The following is a 24,484-nucleotide window of genomic DNA, read 5'->3' on the forward strand; positions in this document are numbered from 1 at the left end:
TAGCTACACTTAGATAGTTCAAAGGCATGCCACTTAAACCGAAAAAAACAAATATTTTAAGCAAACATAGTAGGCTCAAAAATCTCAACTTAAGTTGATTCAAACAATAAAAGCTGAGGACGAAAGCCATGCAAAAAAGTGTCCGGCTGTCTTTTCAAATTTGCTGTTAAATTCGGCCTGGTGACAGAGGGGGCTGACTAGATTACTCATAAAATGCTCAGTAAGAGATTTCTAAATTAATTTTTGGGGCAACGAGTCGTTTGGAGAAATCAAGAAATTGAAGAAATACCCTCTAAGCAAAAGGTTTATTTGATTGATGCATGTCAAAAATATTGACATTTCATTGGTTAGCTAAAAGTCACATGGTCCAGAAACGAATCACAAGTTTGTCTCTTCGTGAAGCTTCGAAAAACGAGTGGTGAAGAATCTGAGGTAAGGAAGTTTGTTCTACTTTTGCACTCTTTTTTCACGACAAAATGATCAACAATTATTTTTCTGCTTTTCGGTTAAATGTAAAAAGAGAGGAAAAGAGATTGTTTGCTAATAATTTCAGTCCAACAAAAATATTCCGCGACTACAATTCACAAGCTGTGTTTTGCAGAGAATGAAAATGAATCGAAGACAAAATATTGGCACACTAAATCTAAGAAAGTACTGTGCTGTTGTGAAATTTTGTCAATAGTTGACTTGATCTTGAAATTAATGATACGTTTATATCTGGTCTTCAAAATTAAGTAGACGAAAGCGAGCAGTTTTTAGCAAAAGAAACACATTTTTGAAAACCTACCTTTTTTTTTCTCGAGTTTTGAATGTTCGTAATCTGATGTTTACAGCTGTTTTTTTTATTCTGACATAAAGCAATTTTAATTCGTTGCAAGCGGCCTCATGACACAAAATAATGGATTCAAACGTTAAAAAAATCGTTAAAACGGTCATTTAGAATGCACTCATGCAGACCTATTTAGGTATTATTCATAGTTTCACATCTGCGGGAGTCGGTAAATTGTTCAGTTTAATTGCAGACAGAAGACAAAGGACAAAATTTATCGCTTAAGTTAAGAAAAGCTGAATTGGTTTCCTCGCTTTTTTAAAACTGTTGGTTCTTCTTTTTTTCTCGGTTCGACAGGCAGAAACTCTCGGGAATTTTTACGATCTACAGAGGTTTTTTCTATTCATTTGCAAGTAGCGGCAAAATTAATGCTCCCTTTGGACTATTTAGAAACATATGGAACAAAATTATAACTTACCCTCGGCAAACTCTTGACCTGATTGGGTAAAAATTGTTTATTGTCCAAGCAATGGTCTTTAACTCACACAAAATGACAACAGCCGACTTGTTTGCAACTCAAGATTACTTTTACATCCTAGAAGAGAAATCCAAGCTACTTCTTAAACTTTAAAGATTTGGCAGAAATAGCTAGATGGTGCCGTTGACGTTGCTGAGTAGAAATCGTTGCCAACAAGTCGACAGAAATGATTTCTTAAACCGAAAGTGAAGACAGAAGTTTGCACATTTTATACTTATTGCGTTAAAATTAGCGAGAAAGAAGGAATTATCACGATTCATTTTTTGGAACTTACGATTAACTGAGGTAAAAATGAAGCCGCAAATTTCGCTTTCCTGACGTTCCGAACCTATGTCTTCGGTCCCAAGTCTTTTTTTCTCACAACTCTTTTTTTATATTCATTTTTTCATAATCCAGACGATAATTCAGTGATAGGATAGCTTCCCGTTGACTTTTTATTTCACTGGTAACAGATGTTCAGCGAGTCACTTAACTAAAGATAAATTAAATATATTCGCCGTTCGGTTTATTTCTGCTGTCGCACGAAAAATAAAAGGGCTTCGGTTGAAAGAATCGTATATTTGGTACTAACGTTTTGCGACAAAACGTAGTCTAAAGCCTCGCCCACACTGCGCCGGAGGAATTTGAAAACGGAGGTTTCACTCTGGAAACGCATCAAACGTTTTCCGTCCACACTACGCTAGAGAAATTTAAAAACGCCCCAAGAATCACCGGTCGTTTTTGATTTGTGTTTGAAGTAAACTCGGGCAGGAAAATCACTTGATTATCGTCACGTGATCATTTTCAAAAAGCTCTGTTTTCGAAATGTTTTTCGTCCACACGAAAGCGGAAAGCCGGCGTTTATAAATTCCTCCGGTTTGAAGAATGTTTTCGAAAGGCTCCGTTTTCGGAACGGATTAGTGTGGAAGGTACGCCTAACCGTAGAAATAAAGCTGCCTTTTCAAATTTCTCTTGCATAGCGTGGACGAGGCCTATAGTGAAGAGACATCGAATGATAGCAAACAAAACAAAAAGGACTTGGGAACATTGCTGATGCGCCCGTCCTTTTCCAGAACAACCACAACGTTTTCGCGCAAAACGATATGTTATAACATCCTTTGTAAAATAGCTTTCGTGGAAATTGGTAAACATTGTTAAGAAAATATCTTTAAATAAGGCATTGTCCGGGATGCTTTTGCCGTTGAATTTAAAATTCCAACTTCACGAAATTTCAATAACCCGGCACAGCAGCTGTATGGTGTGTGAGTAGAGGAACAATTCTCGTTGGTTATCTGGCAGATATAAAACCGTGAAGTTCGAATCTGTAGTGTGTGATTTGCATAAATCTGCATGAAGCGAGCATCAGCAGTGTTTCAATCACCTGCATCAGCAATGTTTCCAAAGATGACTTGACTTGAAGCGAGCAATTTGTCAAGATTCATGTCATAACCAAGTCCCAGCGGGGAGCTCCCATGTGAAGAGGTCGGGGATACTCTTCGTCTCCGTTAGGGTATAAATCAAGGATTTTGGTCTCACTTAGGGTATTGAGGACAAAACGCCACTGCTTTTCAGCCATCAAGGTATCTTTTAGGGTTGCACTCTAAAAAATAATAAAAAAATACCCTACCATGTCCGTTCTAAAGTCGTATCTTTTAGGGATCAAATAAAACTAGAGCCACGACAAGATTGGTCCTCTTCAGGAATTAATTCAAATTTTCTGATCAGCAATCCTGACCTTTTCAAATGGGAGTCTCCCTGGAGACCAAGGAGCAATCAGTCGCCCAATGCTGTATGTAACAACAGGCGTTGTTTGAAGGCAAACCTCTTAAAATCGTAAAGGATGAATACAAGAGGCTTTGTGTGTCTGAGTAGTGTCGTGTGTTGTTTCTATGACCGACGAAATAAAACCTGGTGTCAGCAGTGGTTGTCGAATCTACCCTTCCATTGGGAAAAGTGACAGACTTTGTAACAAGGGACTATTCAGTTGGAGCCGGGAAGCTTCCAGACAATAGCAGGACTCGAAAAAAATTTGAAATCCAGCTTGCCCTTGGGACAAGTGGCTCTCAAATTTTGCTTGCCCTGGGAAAATCTTAATTTGCTGTTTTATTGCTTAAGATGGGAGACGACTTGCCTGATTCCTTGCCCATTGGGCAAGTACTCGTCCCGGAAGACCGGACGACGATTTTTTTTTTTGGAGCCCCGTATACCAATGTAAAAAAAAAAAAAAAAAAAAAATGGAAATGCAAATTTAATGTCAAACACAGGGAGTGCTTGCGCAATCACCCAAGCCAGAGGCTCATGATAAAGTGCTTGACAATAATCCTGATCGAATCGGAATTTGGGAATGTTGGTTTTTGCAATGAAATTTTATAGCTCCTGGTCTTGATCAGTCTTAAGACATTGAGCGATCATAAGTAGTAAATGATGACAGGTGTATTTTTTGATAGGTAATCGTATTTATCTTTCTGCAGAACTGTTCTAAAGTGGAAGTGCAGCAGTTCTATGATCATGCCGGCAGAACACTTCTTTACCGTGAAAATGCTGCTTGTCGTTCTATGTATATTTATGTGGGATAAAAGGGACAGAGGCCTTGCTGCAAATGGTGAGAGAAACTTCTTCTACGGTAATTGATAATGATGCTTTTGCGGCAAACAAAACTCGAAAAATGCATTAACTGTTTTGGAACAACGAAAAATGAGGTTGGGAGCATGAATGGTCAAGACTGTGAGAATAAACCTGTAACTTGGAACTACGGAAACCAAGTTTAAGTAAATAACGTTATTAATTTAAGTGTACGGGCGCTTTTTCACTCACTCTTCATCTTCTTCCTGTGAGTGGAGCATAAGGCTACATGGGGGCTTCGTACTCCACCAAAAATTCCGAAATTTTCGAAACGTGGACGAATGGTAAGGAAATTTTCCAGAAAATTCGGAAGCTGCCGACTTTTCGAGAAGCGAACCATTTAACCGGAAATTCCCAGAATTCCTGGAGGAGAGCCAAATGGAACGCAAATTCCAGGCAAGAAATTTCCCAAAACTTCGGTTTACCTCGCAGGGTTGTCCTCTTTCCCGGAAATTCCAGAAAATGCTGTTCCATTCGCCACTGGAAATTTCCGGAAATAAACTGCGCTTTTTGGTTGAATGGAAAAGCGTCCTTTGATAGTCAAAAGTAATCCTTATGCTCAGTATCTAGCGGGGATATTACCAGGAAATGAACATTTGTTTAAACAAAATTTATCGTTCAGTTTCATAGTTTCTAAACTGTTTTTTTTTTTCAATATAGTTCCAGCCAAGGTTAAGGTACCATTTTCTACGGTGCGGGTGTTAAAAGGTTACAAAATATCATGTTCAGCAACTGGCACCCCGCCCATACAAACAAAAGCGATGTGGAACTCCAGCGTGATGGCCAGTGCGTCAGATGTCTTAACTATCCACCTAAACAAAGAAGGAAAGTACGTTTGCGAGGCAAAGAACCAGTTTGGGAAGGACAAGAAAGAGTTCTCAGTCAAATTCGCTGGTAAGAATGGGTACTTAAACATAGTTAATAGAGTAGAATGACTATGAAGCCCAACAAAGTTCTTTGCTATAGTTTTTGTTTGGTTTTTGGTGTTGACATTGCTCAGATTACTGAATAGGTGAGCCAGTAACCATAAGAACAGTTTTGGTTACATAATTCAAGCATAGTGTATGAGTGGAAAACAAAAGATTGTGCACGGTCTGGCATCTCTATTTCAATCTTTGAAGTTTGACTTGCGTCATAACTATTTTTCTCTATTATAGTAATGAATAAATAGATTAAAATAAATAAAATAATATTAAATTAAGTGATAAACTAGTTAACTAATCTATTTATTTATTAACCAGGTTTGTTTCTATTGGTAAAGATTACAAGAGAAATTTTGAGATCGTTGTTTCAAGCAGATCATTCACTCACAGGGCATGTTGCAGAATTTACGACGTGTCGTACAAAGGTTAAAGAATAATTTTATATCAGACATTTTAATTTTTTCTACTGGTACAGATTGTGGACCACAATGTTCCCAAGGCGACGGAGAGTGGTATTCTGATGATTATTCTCAATGGGGAAATACTTTGTCATGCAGTGATGTGAAATTACCTCGAGTCATCATGAACTGCGCTCCAACAATTGTTGATGTCTTGTAAGAATTTTTGTTCTAGTATTAAATGTCAAGAGCGTAGCTAGGGGGGTCCTGGGGTGCCCATGACCCCCCCATTTTGTAAGCCTTTTGTGAGCAAACAACCTACAACAGGTGGTGAGTACATTTGGTGAGTACCATCACTTCGACACAGTGTGATCCCCCCTTTGAAAAATTCTAGCTACCTCCCTGAATGTTCACAACGAGATTTATCATCACATGGAGGCTCCATCAGGTGAGGGGCCGAGGAGGAAGGGGGGGCGTGGTCTTATTATCCCACATTCCGTCAATTTTTGGCCGAAATATCCCTTATCTCGTTAATTTCAATTGCAAAACTTAACGATTTTCCCACTCGATATCTCATTTTATCTGATCTAGATTTCCCACATCCATTAATTTCCCCCCCAATTATTCTGCATCCCGTTAGTTTTTTACCTTAATATCCCGTGTTACAAAAACCCCTAAATATGGCCTCTAAATGGCTTGTTCCGGGGATTATTTTCGTTCAAAAAGCTTTTTTAGTTATGAGATGAACCTTTACATTTCAAAAAATAGATGGGTTATGTGGAAAGACTTTGTGCACAAAACATTTTAGGCGCTTATTCTAACGCGTGGTGACTGGGTTTTGAAAACTTTCTAAATATGACAATGTGAATTACTAACAAGTTTTAACAATTAAAATTGTTTGATCATTAAGCTGACATCAAGGGTGCTTTCCATTCAACCGAAAATTCAATTCCGGAACTTTCGAAACACAGACAAATAGTACGGAAATTTCCTTGAAAAGGTTCCGCAAAATCCGAAAACTGTAAAATTTCCGAAATGAAAACCATTTAACGGAAATCCCGGAAATTCAGGAGGAAAATCAAATGAAACGAAAATTCCCCGTAAGAAATTTTCGAATAATATCCCTCTTCAATTCGCCTGTGAGGCTTAATGGAGGACGCAATATTGTTCCTAAGAACTAAAAGATGAGCTTTGTTGCTCTTCGATGTAAGAAATGCTCTCTTTTGGGGTTTAAGAAACTCTCTTTCGCATGCAGGTACCTGACCAGAAGTAACTTGGACAATCTTCCTGTTGACATGTTCTGGAGATTCAGTAATGTAAAACATCTGTAAGTCTTTGAAAATTTCTGACATTTTTCTGACATTTCTGACCGGGAATCATGGTAATACCATGATTCCCCGCGGGCGCGTCTCGAAAAGGGAATTAGGCGTTCAGCGTATAAGTCAATTATCTTGTGTCCATTTATCTGTCTGTCTTTCCTGATTTCTGCGTGCCTGTCTGTCTGTCTGTCCTCTGTCCAGCAATACATATTTCTGTAAGGAACCTATACATTTTCACAACGTTTCTGAATGTTACTGTTAATTTTTGCCAGGTTTTTGGTATCAAGCAACATTCAAAGACTTCACAAGGATTTGTTTTCTCACCTGAAAAAATTGCAACAGTTGTGAGTTGAACTAATTGTAAAGGAAAGCTGCTTAGAATTCCCTTACAGATGGTTACTTATCTTAAATATTCTGCTACATCAAGGCTTACGCATTTAAAAGAATGCTGGGCTTAGTTGTAAAAGCGGATGACAGTGAAGATTTGTTTTAAAACGATCTATTAGTGAACTCATTTTTACACTCTTGTTCAGCTCATGAAAATCAGTGACGGATCCAGACCTTGAGCTAAGGGGGAAAGAGGGGTGGGGGGGGGGGGGGGGAGGGTTGTTTTGCTTGCCCTGCCGGCTTTTCTTCCTTCTGTGACTTCTCCTTTTTTCATCCAAAAGAAGGGGGCGGGAGAGGCCTGGGCCCCCAGGCCCCTCCCCTAGATCTGCCACTGAAATGGCTTGTAAGCTATACAATCTGCTAACTTCACTTCTTTAAGTGTTGGTATTAAGCTTAACCTCCAAAATCTCCTCACTGATTTTCCTATATTTCTTTATTATAAGTTCCGAGAATTGACTAATAATCCTCACTAATCCGCTTGAAACATTGCAAAAGGAAGAGTAACACTTCTTTCCTCGAATTTTTTCTATTGCATATGCTAACAACTCATGGTATATTTTAATTAGAATTAGTATGATATTGTAATTAATTAGAAATTAACTTAATGACTTCTGCATAAATTAATTTCTTGCAAGATGTAAGTAATAAATGTAAAATGTCGTGCTGAGATTTAAATTTCTCTGTTATTTTATCCACGCTCAGGGATTTGTCTTTGAACGATATCTCAGAGATACCCGTGAAGTTATTTTCAAGTGTACCACAGCTAAATAGTCTGTGAGTAAACCGAAATTCAAAGACTTTCCTGAAGGGAAAAAAGTACTTTCACACGTTTGGTCAGGCTTGCATATTACGACGAAATAAACGCTTCCACTGAAATTTCTATTGCTAGTTTAAAATTACCCTTTAAAATTGCCGCCTTCACAAATTAGCAAATCGAAAGAAGGACTTCTCCTTTCTATTCTAATACTGAGAAAAACGGTGGCAGCCATTTGTAAATATGTTTCCTCCTCAAGACATGTCTGCTGAAGAACCATTTTTGTTCCACAACCATAGTTCCTACATTTCAATCTCTCTTTTAATTTCTTCATGAAATTCACAGTATGTATGTTAACTTGTTTTAACCATCTCTTGATCAATTATATTTAGGGCCTTGGGTTTAAAAGTTGTCTGCCGCCAATGTTCCTTCCAAGCATCCATCCTTTCTCTCAGTTAGATTATACCAGCACTCTCGAAAATTGTTCTAGGTTATTCTAGGACTTTTCTGTTAAGCAATTATTGTTTATATTTTGGCACCATTTTCTCTTTTCTTTTGCAGAAATCTGAGCTCAAACAATATCGAAGACATCCATGCTGATGTCTTTTCCGCTCTTTCAGATTTAACTTACCTGTATGTACACATCTTTATAGTGGCTCTCGAAAGTTACGTTAGTCCGTTAGGTTTACAAATATAAATGTTGATATCATTGTTTTCCATATATTGCAACAGAAGAAAACTCTTAAAGTAATAATAGTTTTGTAGGGAGAAAACAGCAAAGTGGACAGGTAGCAAGAAGCTACGAAGATATTTAAGGTTGAGACAGATTACGGTGTCTTTCTTTCGAGCCGCACGTAGGAAAGACACTGTAATCTGTCTCAACCCTAAATTATCCTCGTAGCTTTTTACTACCTGTCCAATTGTTCTGCCTGTTGGCCCGCCAAGAGGTGAAAATATTGCCCTGACAGAAAACGCAAGTCATCGCACGTCAACACAAAAGCAAGCAAGTCCTGATGAAATGGAAGCGAAAGAGGACGCAAACTTAAACCTGTTTCAACCAGCTTCCTCCGTTTCGCCAGGCCTTTACTGTGTAAAGCTTTGGGTGAATATTCTATCTTACGTCACCCGTGATGTTTTTTCTTTGATCATCAAAGAAATTTAAAGAACAACCTATTTCCAAAGGATCAGCAAATCTTAAAGTTTCAGAGCTATACTTCCTTTCCAAATTCTCCTAAATTCAAAATATCACTTTTCTGTAGTAAATGTTACGAGAATTTGCTGGTATATCAAGACCACATCCCCTAATGGACTATATTCTTTATCCTCATTAACTTTTTACTTGACAATGCATTGGTATAAGGAGAAATTCACGTTACTAATACCGTTCTACCTTCCTTTTAGGTCGCTGTCTCATAACAAGATGAAAAAGCCACACCCTAACTTGTTCATGAACCTAACAAATGTGGAATACCTGTAGGTTACATTTCCAGTTAAAGTAAGCTACCGTTGCATTCAAAAGTTTTAAAAATCACTTTTAAAAACAATAGCGACGGCGATAACGGTAAGAATATCGCTGATAACGATAACGATGACGTTGATAACCATAACGATGTTGACAATAACGATGATAACGGTAACGCTGATAACGATAACAATGATAACGATAACGATGATAACGCTGATAACGATAAGGATGATCACGATAATAACGATGATAACGATAACGATGAAAGCGATGATAACGATAACGATGATAACGGTAACGCTGATAATGATAACGATGATAACGATAACGTTGATAACGATGATGACGATAACGATGATAACGACGATAACGATAACGATGATAACGGTAACGCTGATAATGATAACGATGATAACGATAACGATGATAACGGTAACGCTGATAATGATAACGATGATAACGATAACGTTGATAACGATGATGACGATAACGATGATAACGACGATAACGATAACGATGATAACGGTAACGCTGATAATGATAACGATGATAACGATAACGATGATAAAGATAACGATGACAACGATGATAACGATAACGATAACCACGACGATGACGAAACAATGACAATGACGACGACGTAACCATGATGACGATAACGATGGCGATGACGTTAAAGACAATGAAATAAAATGGTAGTGAAGATATAATTTAACAGCAGGTCCACGTCACAGAAATTGGTTGTCAGTTGCGCCGTGCGAGGAAGTAAAAATTACAAGGAAGTCTTTGATGTTCCAGTTGCGCCGATAGCTTATAAAACTTCCTAAATCACCTGCCATTACTTATCTGTCCTTTTAAAACAAATCAGGAGCTTCAAAACTTCAACTCATATTTATCTTCAAATTTTATAGAGATCTTTCGTATAACCAAATCGACAACTTAACCGACACTTTGTTTTGCTGTGTGGAGAAACTGGAATATCTGTAAGTATCAGGAAAAAAACATATACTTGCAAATAGCAAGTTTTTGACTTTCTTTGAACAGGACGTACTTCTTTTAAAATCAGTTCTTTGGAGGTTTTGTCTTTCTTCTTTCTCCAGGAGAGAGGGGGAAAGTGAGTCCTTACATGCCCTAGTAAGGAAGGGAGCGGGCGAAAATGTTTGGTCCTGTGACTTATCTTCAAGCTTCGGCCATGAATGAGGGAGGGGAGGGAAGGGGCGGATTTCCTTGCGGTGTGGAATGGTCCACCCCAAGAGAAATCATTTTGAACATGTCCAAACTTACTGGCGTCCGAGTGGTTGCAATGCAGAATGTACTGTATGTTGTTTTGAAATGGTGCTTCAAGTGTCACCATTTCAAATAATGTTTCAAGTGGAACTAGACGAGAAAATTAAATTAAATTTGTAGATTTTTGCAGCACAATCGGATTCAAGCTATAACAAACTACACATTTAGCAGTGCCAGGAATCTGAAATACCTGTAAGTTTTCGACATTGATTTTTTTTACAAATTAATTGGTTTCTAATGAACTTTTAAGTTCATTAGAAACTGATTTAAAAATCAGTTCTAAAATATTAGCTTTAAGCCCAAGACGGTAAGAAGACAAACGAAGATTGAACGATAAGATGTCTGCCTCGTCCGTGGCACTGCGCATGACCAAAGAACGAGCCCTGGGGCATCTCGACCCAGTCCTACTCTTTTGTTTCTGTGAGAGACGAAGAACTGAAACTTGCCAACAAGTTTAAATCGCCGTTTTCGAGTTCACCATCTATGACGTCCATGAAAATTGTTCGAGCTCTTTATGTAGCTGAGATTTGACCATTAAATGAGAGATACGTTAACTAATGTTTAATGTTTTTGAGTAATCTCGTTTTATGTTATTCATTTTAGATTACTTAGTAACAACTACATAGGTATTATTCCTTCATTTGCCTTCGTACACAATCGCCAGAAACTTGAAATCTTGTGAGTAGCAACCACAACATTGAATATATTCATATTCAAGGCCTGGTAGTATATTTAGTATTATTTTTTGTTCAACTACTTAAGTGGAATAAAAAGAACGGGCGAAATGTACCCAAGTATCCCAAGATATGATCTGTAGTCGTCCACGCAACGCGCGCGTGGCAGCATTTTCCGCGAGAGAAATGCATACCGTATCTAAAAATATCCTCAGAAGGATTACCTTGAGAATAACGCCCATATATGTATATAGAGGGGATTACCTCTCCAATCCTCTCTCGAAAGTGCTCAATTTTTATTTAATTAAGAATTCTAGCTACTATTTGTATTTTTTTTGTCGCCTCAAATCCCGAATTAGCCGCGCCTAAGATTTATGAAAATCTCTTTAGTAGATGCTCTTAGCATTTTCTTTGAAATGCAGGGTGAAAACCTGACAGTAAAGAAGTTCCTGGTAATGTTTCCCGCTCTTTCTAAACAAATATTGGGGTAAAACCTTTTTGTAGACATAGTCACATTCTCACTTCCATTCAATCAGACACTACACATTTTCTTTTGTGTGGTTTACCATCTGGACTCGGTTTGAAACTGAGGCAAATGAAAACTCCAAAGTTGCCACTGTTGTTCATGTGATGTCGCCTGTATATTTCAGAGTGTTAAACGACAATGAGGTTGGAGAAGTTGAAAGAGACGCAATTGGTTTTGGTGATGACCTACCACCGGAAGGATTAATAATGTAAGTCTCTAGATGCATGTGAATGCATGAAGTCGATCTTCGCCAGGCCAGTGGCTCATACAGTCAGAGCTTATTCCGGTTTCTGTAACTCTAAGTAACTAGGAGTATTTCTACTCACCCCTGGATGGGATGTTAGGTCAATGCAGGGTTACCCCCCAGCATTACATTTGCCAGTACCCATTTAGACACCTGGGTATAGACAGGCACTGTGAGAGTTGAGTGTCCCCGGCCAGAGCTCGAACCCAGACCGCTCGATCCAGAGTCGAGCGTGCGAATCGTGATGCCATTGTGCCTCCAGTGACATGCGCTGATAAAAAGCAATATTCTGATTGATTCCAGGGTGGTTATCCTTGTTCCCACATAAAAATCGCAGGGCAGAAGGTTGAGGAGTTGCCCGAGTTTTGAAATACGGATTACTCACGAATTTTGATTTAAAAAGACAACCATCTTTGTTCTTTTCAACAGATACATGATCCGGACAAATCTTCCCGAAATTAATCTTTATTCTTTCCACGGGCTTCAACTTTCAGATTCTCATGAATTGTGAGCTATCTCATTGATATAGTTACTAGTTCCTGTGTGGTGATTATTCCTATTAAAAACTTACTATTTAAGGTCTTTGTCTACACGTTGTTTCCTTAGGTAGGCTGCAGCTGTGTACTTGATATTCCAAATTTCCAAACTTATTCGCGAAAACTTTCAACAACGTGTCTTCTTGTCTTCGGCAAGCTTCGGGTGAGCTTCAGCAATCCTCGGCAATCTTCGGAAGAGTTCGAGTGACTGTCGGAGATGATTGAGGATGTTCGGGTTATACGTGAACTTCGGAAGGATTAGAGTGATTTTCGGTCAAGCGTCAAATCACCTTCGGCTATCTTCGAAGGGCTTCGGGTGAACTTCGACCACCTCCGAAATACCAAAACAAATTGGTATCAAGACACTTCACGCTTTAGCGTGAGCCGGAAATCGCGTGTTATTTGCACTTTCTGTTGTATAAGTGCGCTCATTGGCTCATTCAACAGTTTCCGCGTTTTTAACTCGCTTAACGGTGAGGGTGGTGAGCGGTTGGAATTGAAGTATCCAGTAGTATTTCTACATCTTCACTGGAAACTTCGGAGAAACGAGAAAACGTCGCCATTTTGTAGACGCAGTCAAGCCCATGCCCACTCGGTAACTGATATCAGTAGTGTACAATAGCTCAGCCAATCAGCACGCAGCATTCGTAGTAGCATACCAGCAGAATTCTACTTAGTCAGGATAGTTCTATGATTAGTGACGACGCAATGCTTACAAACTTGCTTTGGAATTTGTTTTCTTTTTCAGGGTCATGAACGATGAACTCATTGGCTACCTGCGATACTACACTGCCAGCGGCCGAGATCTCTGTAAAATATATCTGTCAGTAGAAAAATCCTTCCTACAGGTCTCTATAAATTTTGCTTTAATCCAACTGGGAGGATTTACTTGTGAATCTTTTTCCAATCTGTGAATCAGTTAGTTTTTCCATTACTTGCAGTGTATTACTTGTGAAGTGTGTTGAAATTTTACGAAGAAACTAGAAGCTAACCCCGATTTAATTGGCCTGAGCTGGAGTGAAAGGGGTAGAAATCAATTTTACGACAACAAAAGGGGGTATGGGGTGGGGTGGGGTGGGGTGGAGGATAAGCAATTGCTTTTAAAACAGTTCTCTTAAGATCAGTCTTGTTGATCAACATACCAACGCGCGCAAGAATCGCCTCGCAGTAAGAGACGCGACGCGTGCAAGATGAATTTCGCGCGCGCTCGTGTGCTTGCCTGCTCGACTGACTTCGCAAAAGTTACAGACTATTCGTAGTCGCAGAGTATTTGGGTTGTGAGCAGTAGCAATCAATGGCTAACGGATTTAAAATTCTCATAATGTCTGTTGAACATAGTTAGGAGTTCCCAATCATTGCGTAAGGAAGAAATTGTTAACTGATGAAATCTGTTCATTCCAGGAATCCGAACGCTTCCACCACAAAAGAAATCAGTGTCTCCGCAAAGATTTACGAAAAAGCAAGATTAAGCATGGTCACTGCCTTCCTTGAGCTAGGATTCGAACAGGCTTCGCACAGATATGATGAGGAGAATCTCACGCATCATTATAGGTTATCGCCATGTCCAGAAGGAACGTATTCACTTGGAAGTCGAGGATGCCAAAAATGTCCTCCAGGTAACTTTATGGCTTGCACGGTAGGCGTATTTTGGGAGAGCATGCATTCCCTTATGGAGTATATAGGCCGCCATCTTGGATTGCATAGCATGTGGAGGTCTGGGGCGAGGGAAAAATTTGCGACTCGCTTTTTTCTCCCTCGTCCCAACTCTCCACGTTTTGCGAACTCGCCACCAAATAAAACCACCTGTACTTCGGCTAGGTACATATATGCTCTTATTTACATTGGACCCGGCTGAAAGTTGGAGTCGCGTTTATTAGAGTGTTTTCACATGGCGTCACGCCAGCCATATATGCGTATTAGTGTCCTAAAACAATGAAATGACGGCCATGTTGATGTCCCAAACCAATCCTGTAGAAATTGAACTCTTTTCTTATGTGAACATTTGATTTTGTTCCAATAATTTACATGGCTGATGGACACGTGGGTGAAAACGCTCCACAACAATTTGCTCTCTTAACTTTTATTACGTAGCACTGTAGGCATCAATACAGTAGACTAGTGCCACTTGAAGGCAGAATCGTGTCCCCGAGTATTGAATTGCGCATACACGGCATTTGTCAGGCGTACCCACACGTTTTCATGCTGGCATAATAATTTTTGTGGGATCGTCTACTTTTAAGCGCTTCTACGAACTTTCAGACCATGTGGAAGGAGTCTGCAAGGAAACGCTATAAAACATACGGTGGTGAATTAAAATACAAAGCAGTCAAGCTTGTGAATAGCAACTAAATTCTCCGTGCATGCTTCGGCTTAAAAGGCTTAATATTTTACTGTGTGCCTTAGGTTTTGGCTGGAAAGTGCAAGATTGACAGACTATACATTTCAGCGGGAATTTTGGCAGCGAGTGCTAATTACGCGCGGAGTGCGTTTGCCCGCTGTTTTACCATAGCGCAATCGAAGTGTGATCGCAGTGTGACCGCAGTGTGAACGCTGTGTGACCGCGGTGTGATCGCAGAACGACCCCATTGCGACCGCTTTGCGACCGGATTGCGACCACAGTGCGACCGCATTGCGACCGAGTGTGACCGCAATGTAACAGCAGTGCGAGCCTGGTAAATGCCCCTCAAACTTCATAGTTGCAGTTGATGAGATGTCGGTGTGTGTCACGTCGAATTAAATTATTTGTGCGGAATTTCTTTGCAGGAGGTTTTCTTTCTGACAGCGCAGCCTATGTTGCTCAGGAATGTCTACCATGTCCACTGGGTGCTTTTGTGAAATTAGACATCTATCCAGGAACGAGGTACAAACACTGCAGGGCTTGTCCTCGAGGTAAATGTACCAGACTGTATTGCTATTGGGTGTTAAAATAGGATTTTGTTATCAGCTCAGTTGTTCAGAGCTGAACACCAATGTTTTCATCCATCAAAATATCTTTTAGATTTGCATTCAAGGAGTTCGTATTATGTCGATAGTATAAAAACCTCTTCAATATTATCTATTAAGCAGGCGCAGGGAAACATCGAATCTATCTCTTTTATAAACCTTATTACGTAAATGACGTAATCTATACGCCTGTCTTCCAATTGATCATAAGAACCCGTCATTTTACCTATTATATAATAAGTAAATCGTTTGACTTTTAGGGTAACCCTGCGATGGACTAGTCTCCCATCCACGGCGGAGTAGAAATACTCCTGGTCGCTATATGCTATTTAAACTGAGATAAGCACCGGCCTGATGGGCCTCTTAGCTTGTATAAAGATTTTACCCTTACATTAGCTTACCTTGACTGTGTCAATTTACTACAGGAACGAATACCAATCAACAAGCTGGACTCATTGCTTGTACCTGCTTGGAAGGATTTCATCGCACTCACATCTTTGGCAAATGCGAGGAATGCGAACGTGGCGGCGTGCATGAAGGGCTCGACTGTACTAAAACTGACTTTTTGGATTTAAAACCCGGCTACTGGTGGGAATGGCAAAACGAGACACACAAAGAACGCTACAAGAATTTTACCCACAATCTTCTGAAGCCTGTAGCGTCCTTTGACAACACTTTCAGGGACTTCACATACGAAATGCCAAAAGCCACCAAATGCCCAAGAGAAGAGTCTTGCCAGGGGGGTGTCGCCTCCCTTGAAAACCCATGTAAGCCAGGCTACGAAGGTCCTGTGTGCGGAATGTGCCAGTTTGGTTACTACAAACAGCTCCAAGCGTGCACCAAATGCCCGACCAAGAGATGGATGGCAATACAGTTTGGAATCTTCTTTGGGTTTGTGTTCGTGATCATTGCCATTATGATTTGGTACAGCCGGAAGAAGACGAAGAAGGCCCAAGGACGCGCTTTGATAGATGTCATCTTTGCCAGGCTTAAGATTATCATTGGGTTCTACCAGGTCACTTATGGTCTGTTGGAAGCGTTCGCATTCGTTAAATGGCCTGATGTCCTGGAGGATATCTCGCGATATTCAGAACTACTCCAGTTGAACATTCTTCAGGTTGCACCACTTCACTGCTTGTTCTCCAGCCTCCACGTGGACGCATTCGGAAGCTTGTTTGCCAGCATGGGCTTAAATGCTTTTGCAATCATGTTCTTTGCCTTTATTTTTGGAGTGCGCTATGTGATGATCTCGGCGAGTGGAAGCCTAACTGAGGAGGAAAAATCCAACCGGATCTCGCACACAAAAGAGCTGATCTACAAGAATTTATTCTTCTTTTTGTTTGTGACATACCTGAGCACTTGTTCCAAAACAGCCAATGTCCTGCCACTGGCCTGTCGACGACTTTGTCGTGACAAAGGAGAATCCTTGTGTGACAACTACCTGAAAGCTGATTACGGCATACGGTGTCACGGGTCACGCTATCACCTGCTGCTGATTGGGGCTTATTTGAACATTATTTACATCATTGCCCTTCCAGCGTTCTCAATCACAGTGCTCTGGAGAGAGCGAAGAATGATCCTCGCCTCCAAGGAAGATCCAACGTTGCCAACAAGCGAAGACTTCTCATTGAAGAATTTGAAACCGAGCTCCTACAAAGAACTTGTCACCGGGCTGAGCTTTATTTACGAGAACTACAGCACCAAGTCGTGGTACTGGGAATTGATTGAAATGGCTCGTAAGATCACCCTTACATCAGGCTTGATCCTAATTGGACAGGAGAGCAGGGCTTATGTGGGCGCTACATGTGTCCTAGCTGGGCTGTACGGCATGCTCTTCGCCTTCAGGGTTCCCATCCAAGATGCGTTTGAGAACAAGATGATGGTGACATCCCTTGCAGTCACTTTTGTCAACCTGGGTATTGGTACTGTGAGTAGAATCCCTGCAGAGAACCGAGAGCCGTCAAAGGACCCATTGATGGACACAGCCATCTTTAAGATAACGGTGCTTGGAGCAAACACTCTGGTGATCGGCCAACTTGTTGGTAAGATTGCAGCCTGAAACGTCGGTCATCTCCCGCCTTCAGCCCAGTACCGAGCGTTAGCTATTCGCCCGGGGAATAGGCTGAGGGCGGGAGATGACTGAAATTTCAGGCTAGCCGAGGTCTTGATTTCAAAATGTGACGACGAACCAGTTATCGTGATCTTTTTGAATTTTTTTGCTTGTTAAGAAACCCCTTGTTATCCATTTACTCGGGTTTAATGAAAAACTCACGCCAACTTGGAGGAATAGGAAGAAAAATTGCGCTTAACATTGAAATCCATTCAGCAAATTGAATATCTTATGCGTTTTGTTTTCAGTGGAGTACATATCATACCTGCTTCGCTTCCTCAAGAAATGGATAAAAAATCCACACTGGTCTTTCGCTTGTTGTCAGAACCTGCTTCTACCAGTGAACGATTTGCGAGAAGATGACAATGGGGGGCTTGTGGATGACGAGGAGCAGATGGTTAATGAAGATGGCCAAATGGAAATGTTCTCGCTCTCTATCGAAAGGCTCGAAAATCACCCTTCAGCCAAAGAGAACGAGGCATGCGCCATTCACCCTGATTCGAAAGAAGACGAGGCTTTCGCTATTCGCCCTGCGGAAAACAAGGATACGATGCTGGCTATGCACCCAGCAGCGAAAGAGAACGAAGCGTTCGTTGTTCACCCTTCGGAATTGGACAGCGAGGCAGATGTATTCCGTGTCAGTTATCTTGCTGCTAAAGCAAACAGGAGGTTTACCAGTCATTTGAAGGATGAAAAGACCTGCGCCGTTCACCCTACGACAAAAGACCACTTGGCTATTGATGTCATTCCTGAAGAACATGAAGGAGAACAAACACAAGTTGACAATGCCGCTTTGGAGGAAGGAGAAGTCTTCGCACAAGGCGCCAAATTGAACGGTCAAGTCGAGGAAGACGAGGAGGAAGAAGAAGAAGTCCCCCCGGTTGAGATGTGTGATCAAGAAGTACAAACGGATTTATCAACTCTGGAGATGGATGAGGCTGAGCTCTATGAACTGTTTGGCGAGCCGCTAGACGAATCTCTGTGAGTACAACAACAATAACAACAACAGCCACAACAACAACAACGACAACTAGCTTCATTTGCACGACCATAAATACGCACTGTGTCGCAAAAGCTTTTGCAAACCAAAACTAAAACAGTAATGATTATATAACAAGGTTATGATATAGCAATCAAGCTACATTGGTTTGATTTGAAAGAAGAATATTGCGTAGATTAAAGCAAGATGAGATAAATTTTGCCAATTAAATATTAATATAATGATTTGCAGAAGTCATAAGTTCGATGGCTGATCCCCGATGGCTTGCAATGGAGATTAATTTTTAAAAGTCGGAACGATATTTGCTATTTTTGTTCAAATTAAATTCATCTCTTAGAATAGAGTATCTATTGCAATACATAAGGAAGTGAGATTCATCTTCAATTTGATTAGATTCGCAAACAGGGCAGAGTTCTTTTCATAACTACCCTCACCCAAACTAGACAAACTAAATGAAAGTCGACGAGAAATATCTTTGCATTGTAGGTGTATCAGGTTTCGTTGCCTACGTCTTTTCCAGCGAGCTCAACTTATGTCTTTTTGTTTTCTTCCAATCCCAGTTGGTCTCAGCCATCGACAGAAGACCAGGATGCCATCTTTCCAGACGGAAATGACGACATCAGCCAAGACATTGAGTCTACACCGGAACCGGATATGGACCAAGATGACTCCCATAGCCAAGGCCAAGAGGCTTCGCCGGAACCGGAAGTTGACCAATATGACTCCATTAGCGAAAACACTGAGTCTACGCAAGGATCAGAAATGGACCAAAATGACTCCAACACCCACCAGAGCAAAGAACCTACACCGGAACCGGAAATTGACCAAGTTGACTCCATCAGCCGAGACACCGAGTCTACACAGGGATCGGAAATGGAACAAAACGATTCCTACAGCCACCTCGGCAAAGAACCGGCACCGGAACCGGAAGTTAACCAAGACAACGAGACTTTCACAAGCGCTTTTTAGAATGACCTAACACACGTCCCAGCAGCCTCAATGAGCTGAGTGTGGATGGCGACATTTAAGAATACTGTTTAGTCATTGTTAGCTTTCAGTTGAACTCTAAAATGGATAAGCTGTTGAAGCAGTGGATGTAGACTAGTAATTGTAGGATTTTAGTTTGGTACATATGCCATTATGCTAATATAACGCGTCTTAATCCCAATTTTTTATCGTTGTTCTTTTTGTTTACATTGTAGACCCAAACTAGAAACTATTAGAATGTGGGGAACCAGCGAGTGTCGTTTCTCGGTTGAGGTCTCATTTCCAATATTTTCTGACCTTGAAGAGGAGACAAGTTGCTAAGAATGCGCAACTCGTTGTTGCCACTTTAGGTGCACAACCTTCGGGATAGTCGTGGTTGCTCGTGCCTCGTTTTGATTGGCTAATCAGAGTCGGAAGCACTCGATTCATTTTACGTAGATTTGCCGAACACGACACTTAACCGTGTACCCACCAATTGTAATTAAGGATAAGCCAATACAATTTTTATAATCTCCAGAACTTAGTTATATGAATAAAAGTTCATCCAGGCAACCCAGGCTGCAGTGTAAAAAGGCAAGAACGTGCGTCACAGAGAACTTTGAGACTGATCAATTCAGAAATTTTATTATTAGTTAATAAGAATAACTGGACTGTTAGCGTCTCACGGATTCTCACTGTTTTTGACATCCTCAGTTATAGGGGAAGCCACAAACAGGTCTAATCTGTTTCTACCCAGACCGAAGTGGAATGGTAACGGTGGGGTTGTTATTCATTTAACCTTTCCTATTTATAAGATAATCACTTTAAACAGTATTTATCAAGCTTCGATCGCTTAGATTTCAGCAACATTCACAGTTGACTCCTGGCTAAGGCTATTTGACCCAGGTAGACGGATTTTGATAAAATTCAGTTGTAAAACATGAAACCAGGAAGATCACGAAGTTTGATTGATTTCAATTTATTCAACCATTTCATAATTTAGGGAACGGATATTAAAAACTGCGCTATTTCCGTCCACTATTTAAATATATATCCACTATTTGCTAAGACAGCCATTAGATTTGTGTAAATTTTGGTAAAACACTAAAGCAAGAATTAAATAAAAAGTGCATATTAAACCGTGGAGTTGAAACAGTGAAGCGCAAAGGCATTTTTAACGTTTTTTTGTTATTTGATTATATACCATCGTGGAAAATAAGCGGTTTGATTTAAGAGTTCTCTTTTGACAACAAAGCAGTCTCTCTTTTCTCACTTCCTATTGTTCGTTTTCATGCTTTCAAGCGCTTTTCAAAATCTTTTTTTCATAGCTGTAGGCTACGCACGATCAGTTCTAATTGTTTCGAGTCAACCTCTGTTCAACCTGAAAGGTTAAGATGGAGTTACACTTTCATAGCACGACGGAATTCGACGACTAGACAGAAGTCCACTGGTACTCGGGGGACTGCTACCATTGGTGCACTAGAAGTCGGAAAATCATCGGGCTTACTTTACGAAGAGCGACGAAGAGCTGCGAAAAAAAGATGTCTGCTGTCTGTAAGTAATGCTGGCTCAAATATATTAGTCCAACCCAGTCTCCCCCCTATACATCAAATGCATGAAATATGGCGGACGCTCGAAGGGCTGAGTCCTCGAAAAGAGAGGATATTAACCAAGGTTTGTCTCAAAGTATCGCATCGGAAGATAAAAAGTCTGAAAATATGTCGACTAGTCCCTCGATGAATCAACAAAATGCGCTTTATTCGCGCTCACAGGAGCCGTGGAACGTGCTTATGTACTGGATGTCGGCTCAGTATTATCAACAATATTATTATCAGTTTTTTTCGTATATGTACTACTGGCAAACGATGGCATCAAACTCCATGTACCAGGGAGCATTTCAATCTCAAAGCAACTTTCCACAGTCGGGTTTACACCAGCAGGAATCGCAGAGCTCTCTTAGAGGACAACAACCTCAAAACAATGCCGGTTTGGCGTCTGGTCGAGCGGCTCCGTGGGTTTTCCAAGGACAGCGGGCAGTTAGAACAGGTTTGTTGTTAAATCCGCTGTAACTGGTGTGGTTACAGAATTTCGGATTGTATTTCAGTGAAATTTGAATGCAATACAACGACCAAACTTAATAGAACAGGCAAGAGGCAATTTCCCAGCTGTATAGACTTACACATACATTTACAAGCAATTATTGTCATACTTATACACTTCTGTATAGTTAATGATTAAATAGCCAATGGCGCTTGTGTGTTCACATAGCTGTCAGCAAGAGAGTTTGTGAGAATTTGAAAGTTAGTCTAAACTGGAGCCTCAGACTTAAAGAACCTTTCGATAATTTTTACCAAAACTTGTGATCTGCGCACATGAACCTCTTCCTCTCACTGCTCTTGCAGGGTTACTATTTTCAGCAGACAGGGGGTGTCGCTACTTTTGAGCCCAGGGGGGACTCCCATATGAAAAGGTCAGGGATGATCATTGGAACATTTGAATTAAACCCATAAAGACCAATCTCAGCGTGGTTTGAGCTTTATTTGACCCCTAAAAGATACCACTTAAAATGGAATAGACATGATTACCAGCTGCTGATCAGGAAAGGAGCCCGCACTAGTAGACCAGACTTGAGAGACCACAGGAATTGAGCCAAAACTGGAAATAAGAGTGTTTTAGAAATTATTGTTTCTTTGAGTGCACCCTGAAAGATTCTTTGATAGCTAAATATAGTGGCATTTGGTTGTAAACACCTAAAGTGAGACCAGAATCCTTGATTTATACCCCTGAGCAAGGCAAAGAGCATCCAGGGCTTCGTGACCTTTTCATATGGAATCCTCCACTGGACTTTTGAATATTAAAAATGTTTACTGTGTAGGAGTGGATCCTTCTAACTATAACCATAACCATGTCAAATGTAAAGATAGTCATATCACTGATGCTTCAGATGTGAGCATAAACATAACTACTTTTGTTTAGAGCAAAACTGACTAATTGAAAGAGAGCAAAACGGTTAGAGGTTAAGGTAAGGTAAAGGTGAACTTCATTTGATAGGTAGGTTGAAATGGGGTTGACAGCCGAAGGGCTGATTTGGACCTACTATACACAAAATTTAAAGTTTTACAAACACTAAAGATATTAACAGAAGAATAACAACTATGTACAAGTCAAATTAATTGATGTTGTTAGCATGGGACAAAGAAAAATTCTGAGTCCCATGAAATTTTACAAACACGAAAGATATTAACAGAAGAATAAGAACTATGTACAAGTCAAATTAATTGATGTTGTTAGCATGGGACAAAGAAAAATTCTGAGTCCCATGAAATTAAGCCCCAACTGTCCCATGACCTACCAGAAACCGACCAGGTGCTCCAGCCATCGAGCTGTGTAGACTTGAGGAGGGTAGGGATTTACATGTGTATCTGGCGGAAAGCATTATCCTCCCATTGTCTTGAAAAGAGGATGTAAAATTAACTGATTTATGGTTCTTTTGTTTGCCTACAGTTTGTGAAGTACAGATTGCACCCATCTCTAAGAGAATCTATGCAGAAATTCTGGACTTTATTTTCCTTTACTTTACCAAGGTCCTTGTGTTCTCAATTATGTAGTAAGTGTACACCAATGTACCTGTTTGTACTGATAAAATAATTTGTGCCTTGTCCCTGTGCTTGTGCTTGGGTCTATGAGAAGTTCTGTTTTGCTTGATTCAAAAAAAATTATACAAATTTGTGAAAGTCCTGCCACAGTATTGTTTAACTCCATGGCTTTGGAAAATAAAGTTCTGTACACACTTTATTTCATACTGGCTCTATCCTGTACACTTACAGTTTAACTCCCATTAAATGGTCACCCTCGGGGAAATGGATGGTGGCCGCTGAAAAGGAACTTAGCTGGTTAATATCTAGGTAAAAATAATAGAAAAACCCTCATCAGGACTTTGATTACTGACTGCCTAATAGGGGTGGCTGTTTAATAGGTGGCTACTAATAGCGGTTTGACTGGTATGTGGTGAAAATGAACTCAACTTGGGGCTGCCCCAAAAGCCATGAAGTATGAAGCTACACCTGTACCAAAATTTCCACATAATGAAAAAATGTCTGTGTCAGGGGTAAGGATATTTTCTAGAACAATGCATTCTGATATCCAATTTTCCACTAAAAGTGCTTGTTTTCTAGTGATGATTTGGAGCGGTACAGCCAGTTGCAGTACACCTTAATAACAGATGAAAATGCAAGTCTAAACGATATTGAGGAGCTGCTTATGCAAGCTTTAGTGTACAGACTGATAGTGTTTGCATATGAGGTAAATATTTATAAATTTTAAATCCAGTAATTTTCTTTAAGATTCAATGAAATTAATCTTGCCATATTTCAGTCTTAGTTGCCACAAAGTTTTGAAGTGCAGGTTGTAAGGGTTTATGTTCTTGTTGTAGGGGCTGATTTTGATAACTTTTTCATAAGAATCAGACAAAAATAGATGTTTTTCACTGGCACAACAGCTACTTTTGACAATGTTGCTACAAGTATGTACAATACATCAATGGGTGTCTGCCTCGTGTAGGTAACTAAAGCCATGTTATTTCACTTCTTAAGTACTTCACCCATAACAGTTATTACACAGCAATTTGTTTTCCTCTGGTAACCATTTCTCTGAGAAACTACAGTGAAAACTGTATTGAGCGAACTGCATAATAGAAACCCAGCATTCAGTGGACAGTGGTCTCAGTAAGCCCTTAACTTTTCTTGACTTCTCATATTTTCTGTAAAATGCACTTGTGTCAAGCAGATAACTCTAATTTAGTAGACACTACTAAATTAGACTACACTACACTCGTGTAATACACCTATGCATAGTTCACATATATCTGAGCTGCACTGTAGCAAGGGTCCTGAGGGTATCCGCTTAATACAAGCCTCACTGTATTTCCCACATTATTTTAACATTATTCTAATTTATTATATTTTTTACGACATGTAAAGCCGCTAGATTACGCTTGGATAGGTGCTATAAAAGTACTATTTATTATTATTTGGACAGCAATTGG

At 40.1% G+C, this 24,484-nt stretch overlaps 2 protein-coding genes across 2 annotated transcripts in view; both read left to right on the forward strand.

The window, feature by feature from the left end:
- Nucleotide 1: 1 nt before the first annotated feature.
- Nucleotides 2-20,709, forward strand: LOC145494043 (uncharacterized). The gene is made up of 20 exons (XM_081473504.1): nucleotides 2-432; nucleotides 3,758-3,888; nucleotides 4,569-4,802; nucleotides 5,307-5,445; nucleotides 6,485-6,556; nucleotides 6,821-6,892; nucleotides 7,638-7,709; nucleotides 8,251-8,322; nucleotides 9,091-9,162; nucleotides 10,066-10,137; nucleotides 10,562-10,633; nucleotides 11,045-11,119; nucleotides 11,766-11,849; nucleotides 12,315-12,392; nucleotides 13,170-13,244; nucleotides 13,823-14,037; nucleotides 15,185-15,310; nucleotides 15,790-17,406; nucleotides 17,723-18,455; nucleotides 19,035-20,709. The coding sequence occupies exons 2-20, from the start codon at nucleotides 3,789-3,791 to the stop codon at nucleotides 19,441-19,443; spliced, it is 4,389 nt and encodes a 1,462-aa protein (XP_081329630.1). The 5' UTR covers nucleotides 2-432; nucleotides 3,758-3,788; the 3' UTR covers nucleotides 19,444-20,709.
- A 124-nt stretch (nucleotides 20,710-20,833) lies between these two features.
- LOC145494044 (protein FAM8A1-like) overlaps nucleotides 20,834-24,484 on the forward strand; it is a 5,544-nt gene continuing 1,893 nt past the window's right edge. The window contains exons 1-3 of the mRNA XM_081473505.1: nucleotides 20,834-21,486; nucleotides 22,945-23,047; nucleotides 23,616-23,742. Of these exons, the coding sequence (XP_081329631.1) occupies nucleotides 21,063-21,486; nucleotides 22,945-23,047; nucleotides 23,616-23,742 (654 nt within the window). The 5' untranslated portion in view covers nucleotides 20,834-21,062. The remainder of the gene's footprint in view (nucleotides 21,487-22,944; nucleotides 23,048-23,615; nucleotides 23,743-24,484) is intronic.

This window comes from Orbicella franksi, chromosome 8, assembly GCF_964199315.1.
Source record: "Orbicella franksi chromosome 8, jaOrbFran1.1, whole genome shotgun sequence".
In the NCBI taxonomy this organism is placed as follows: domain Eukaryota; kingdom Metazoa; phylum Cnidaria; class Anthozoa; order Scleractinia; family Merulinidae; genus Orbicella; species Orbicella franksi.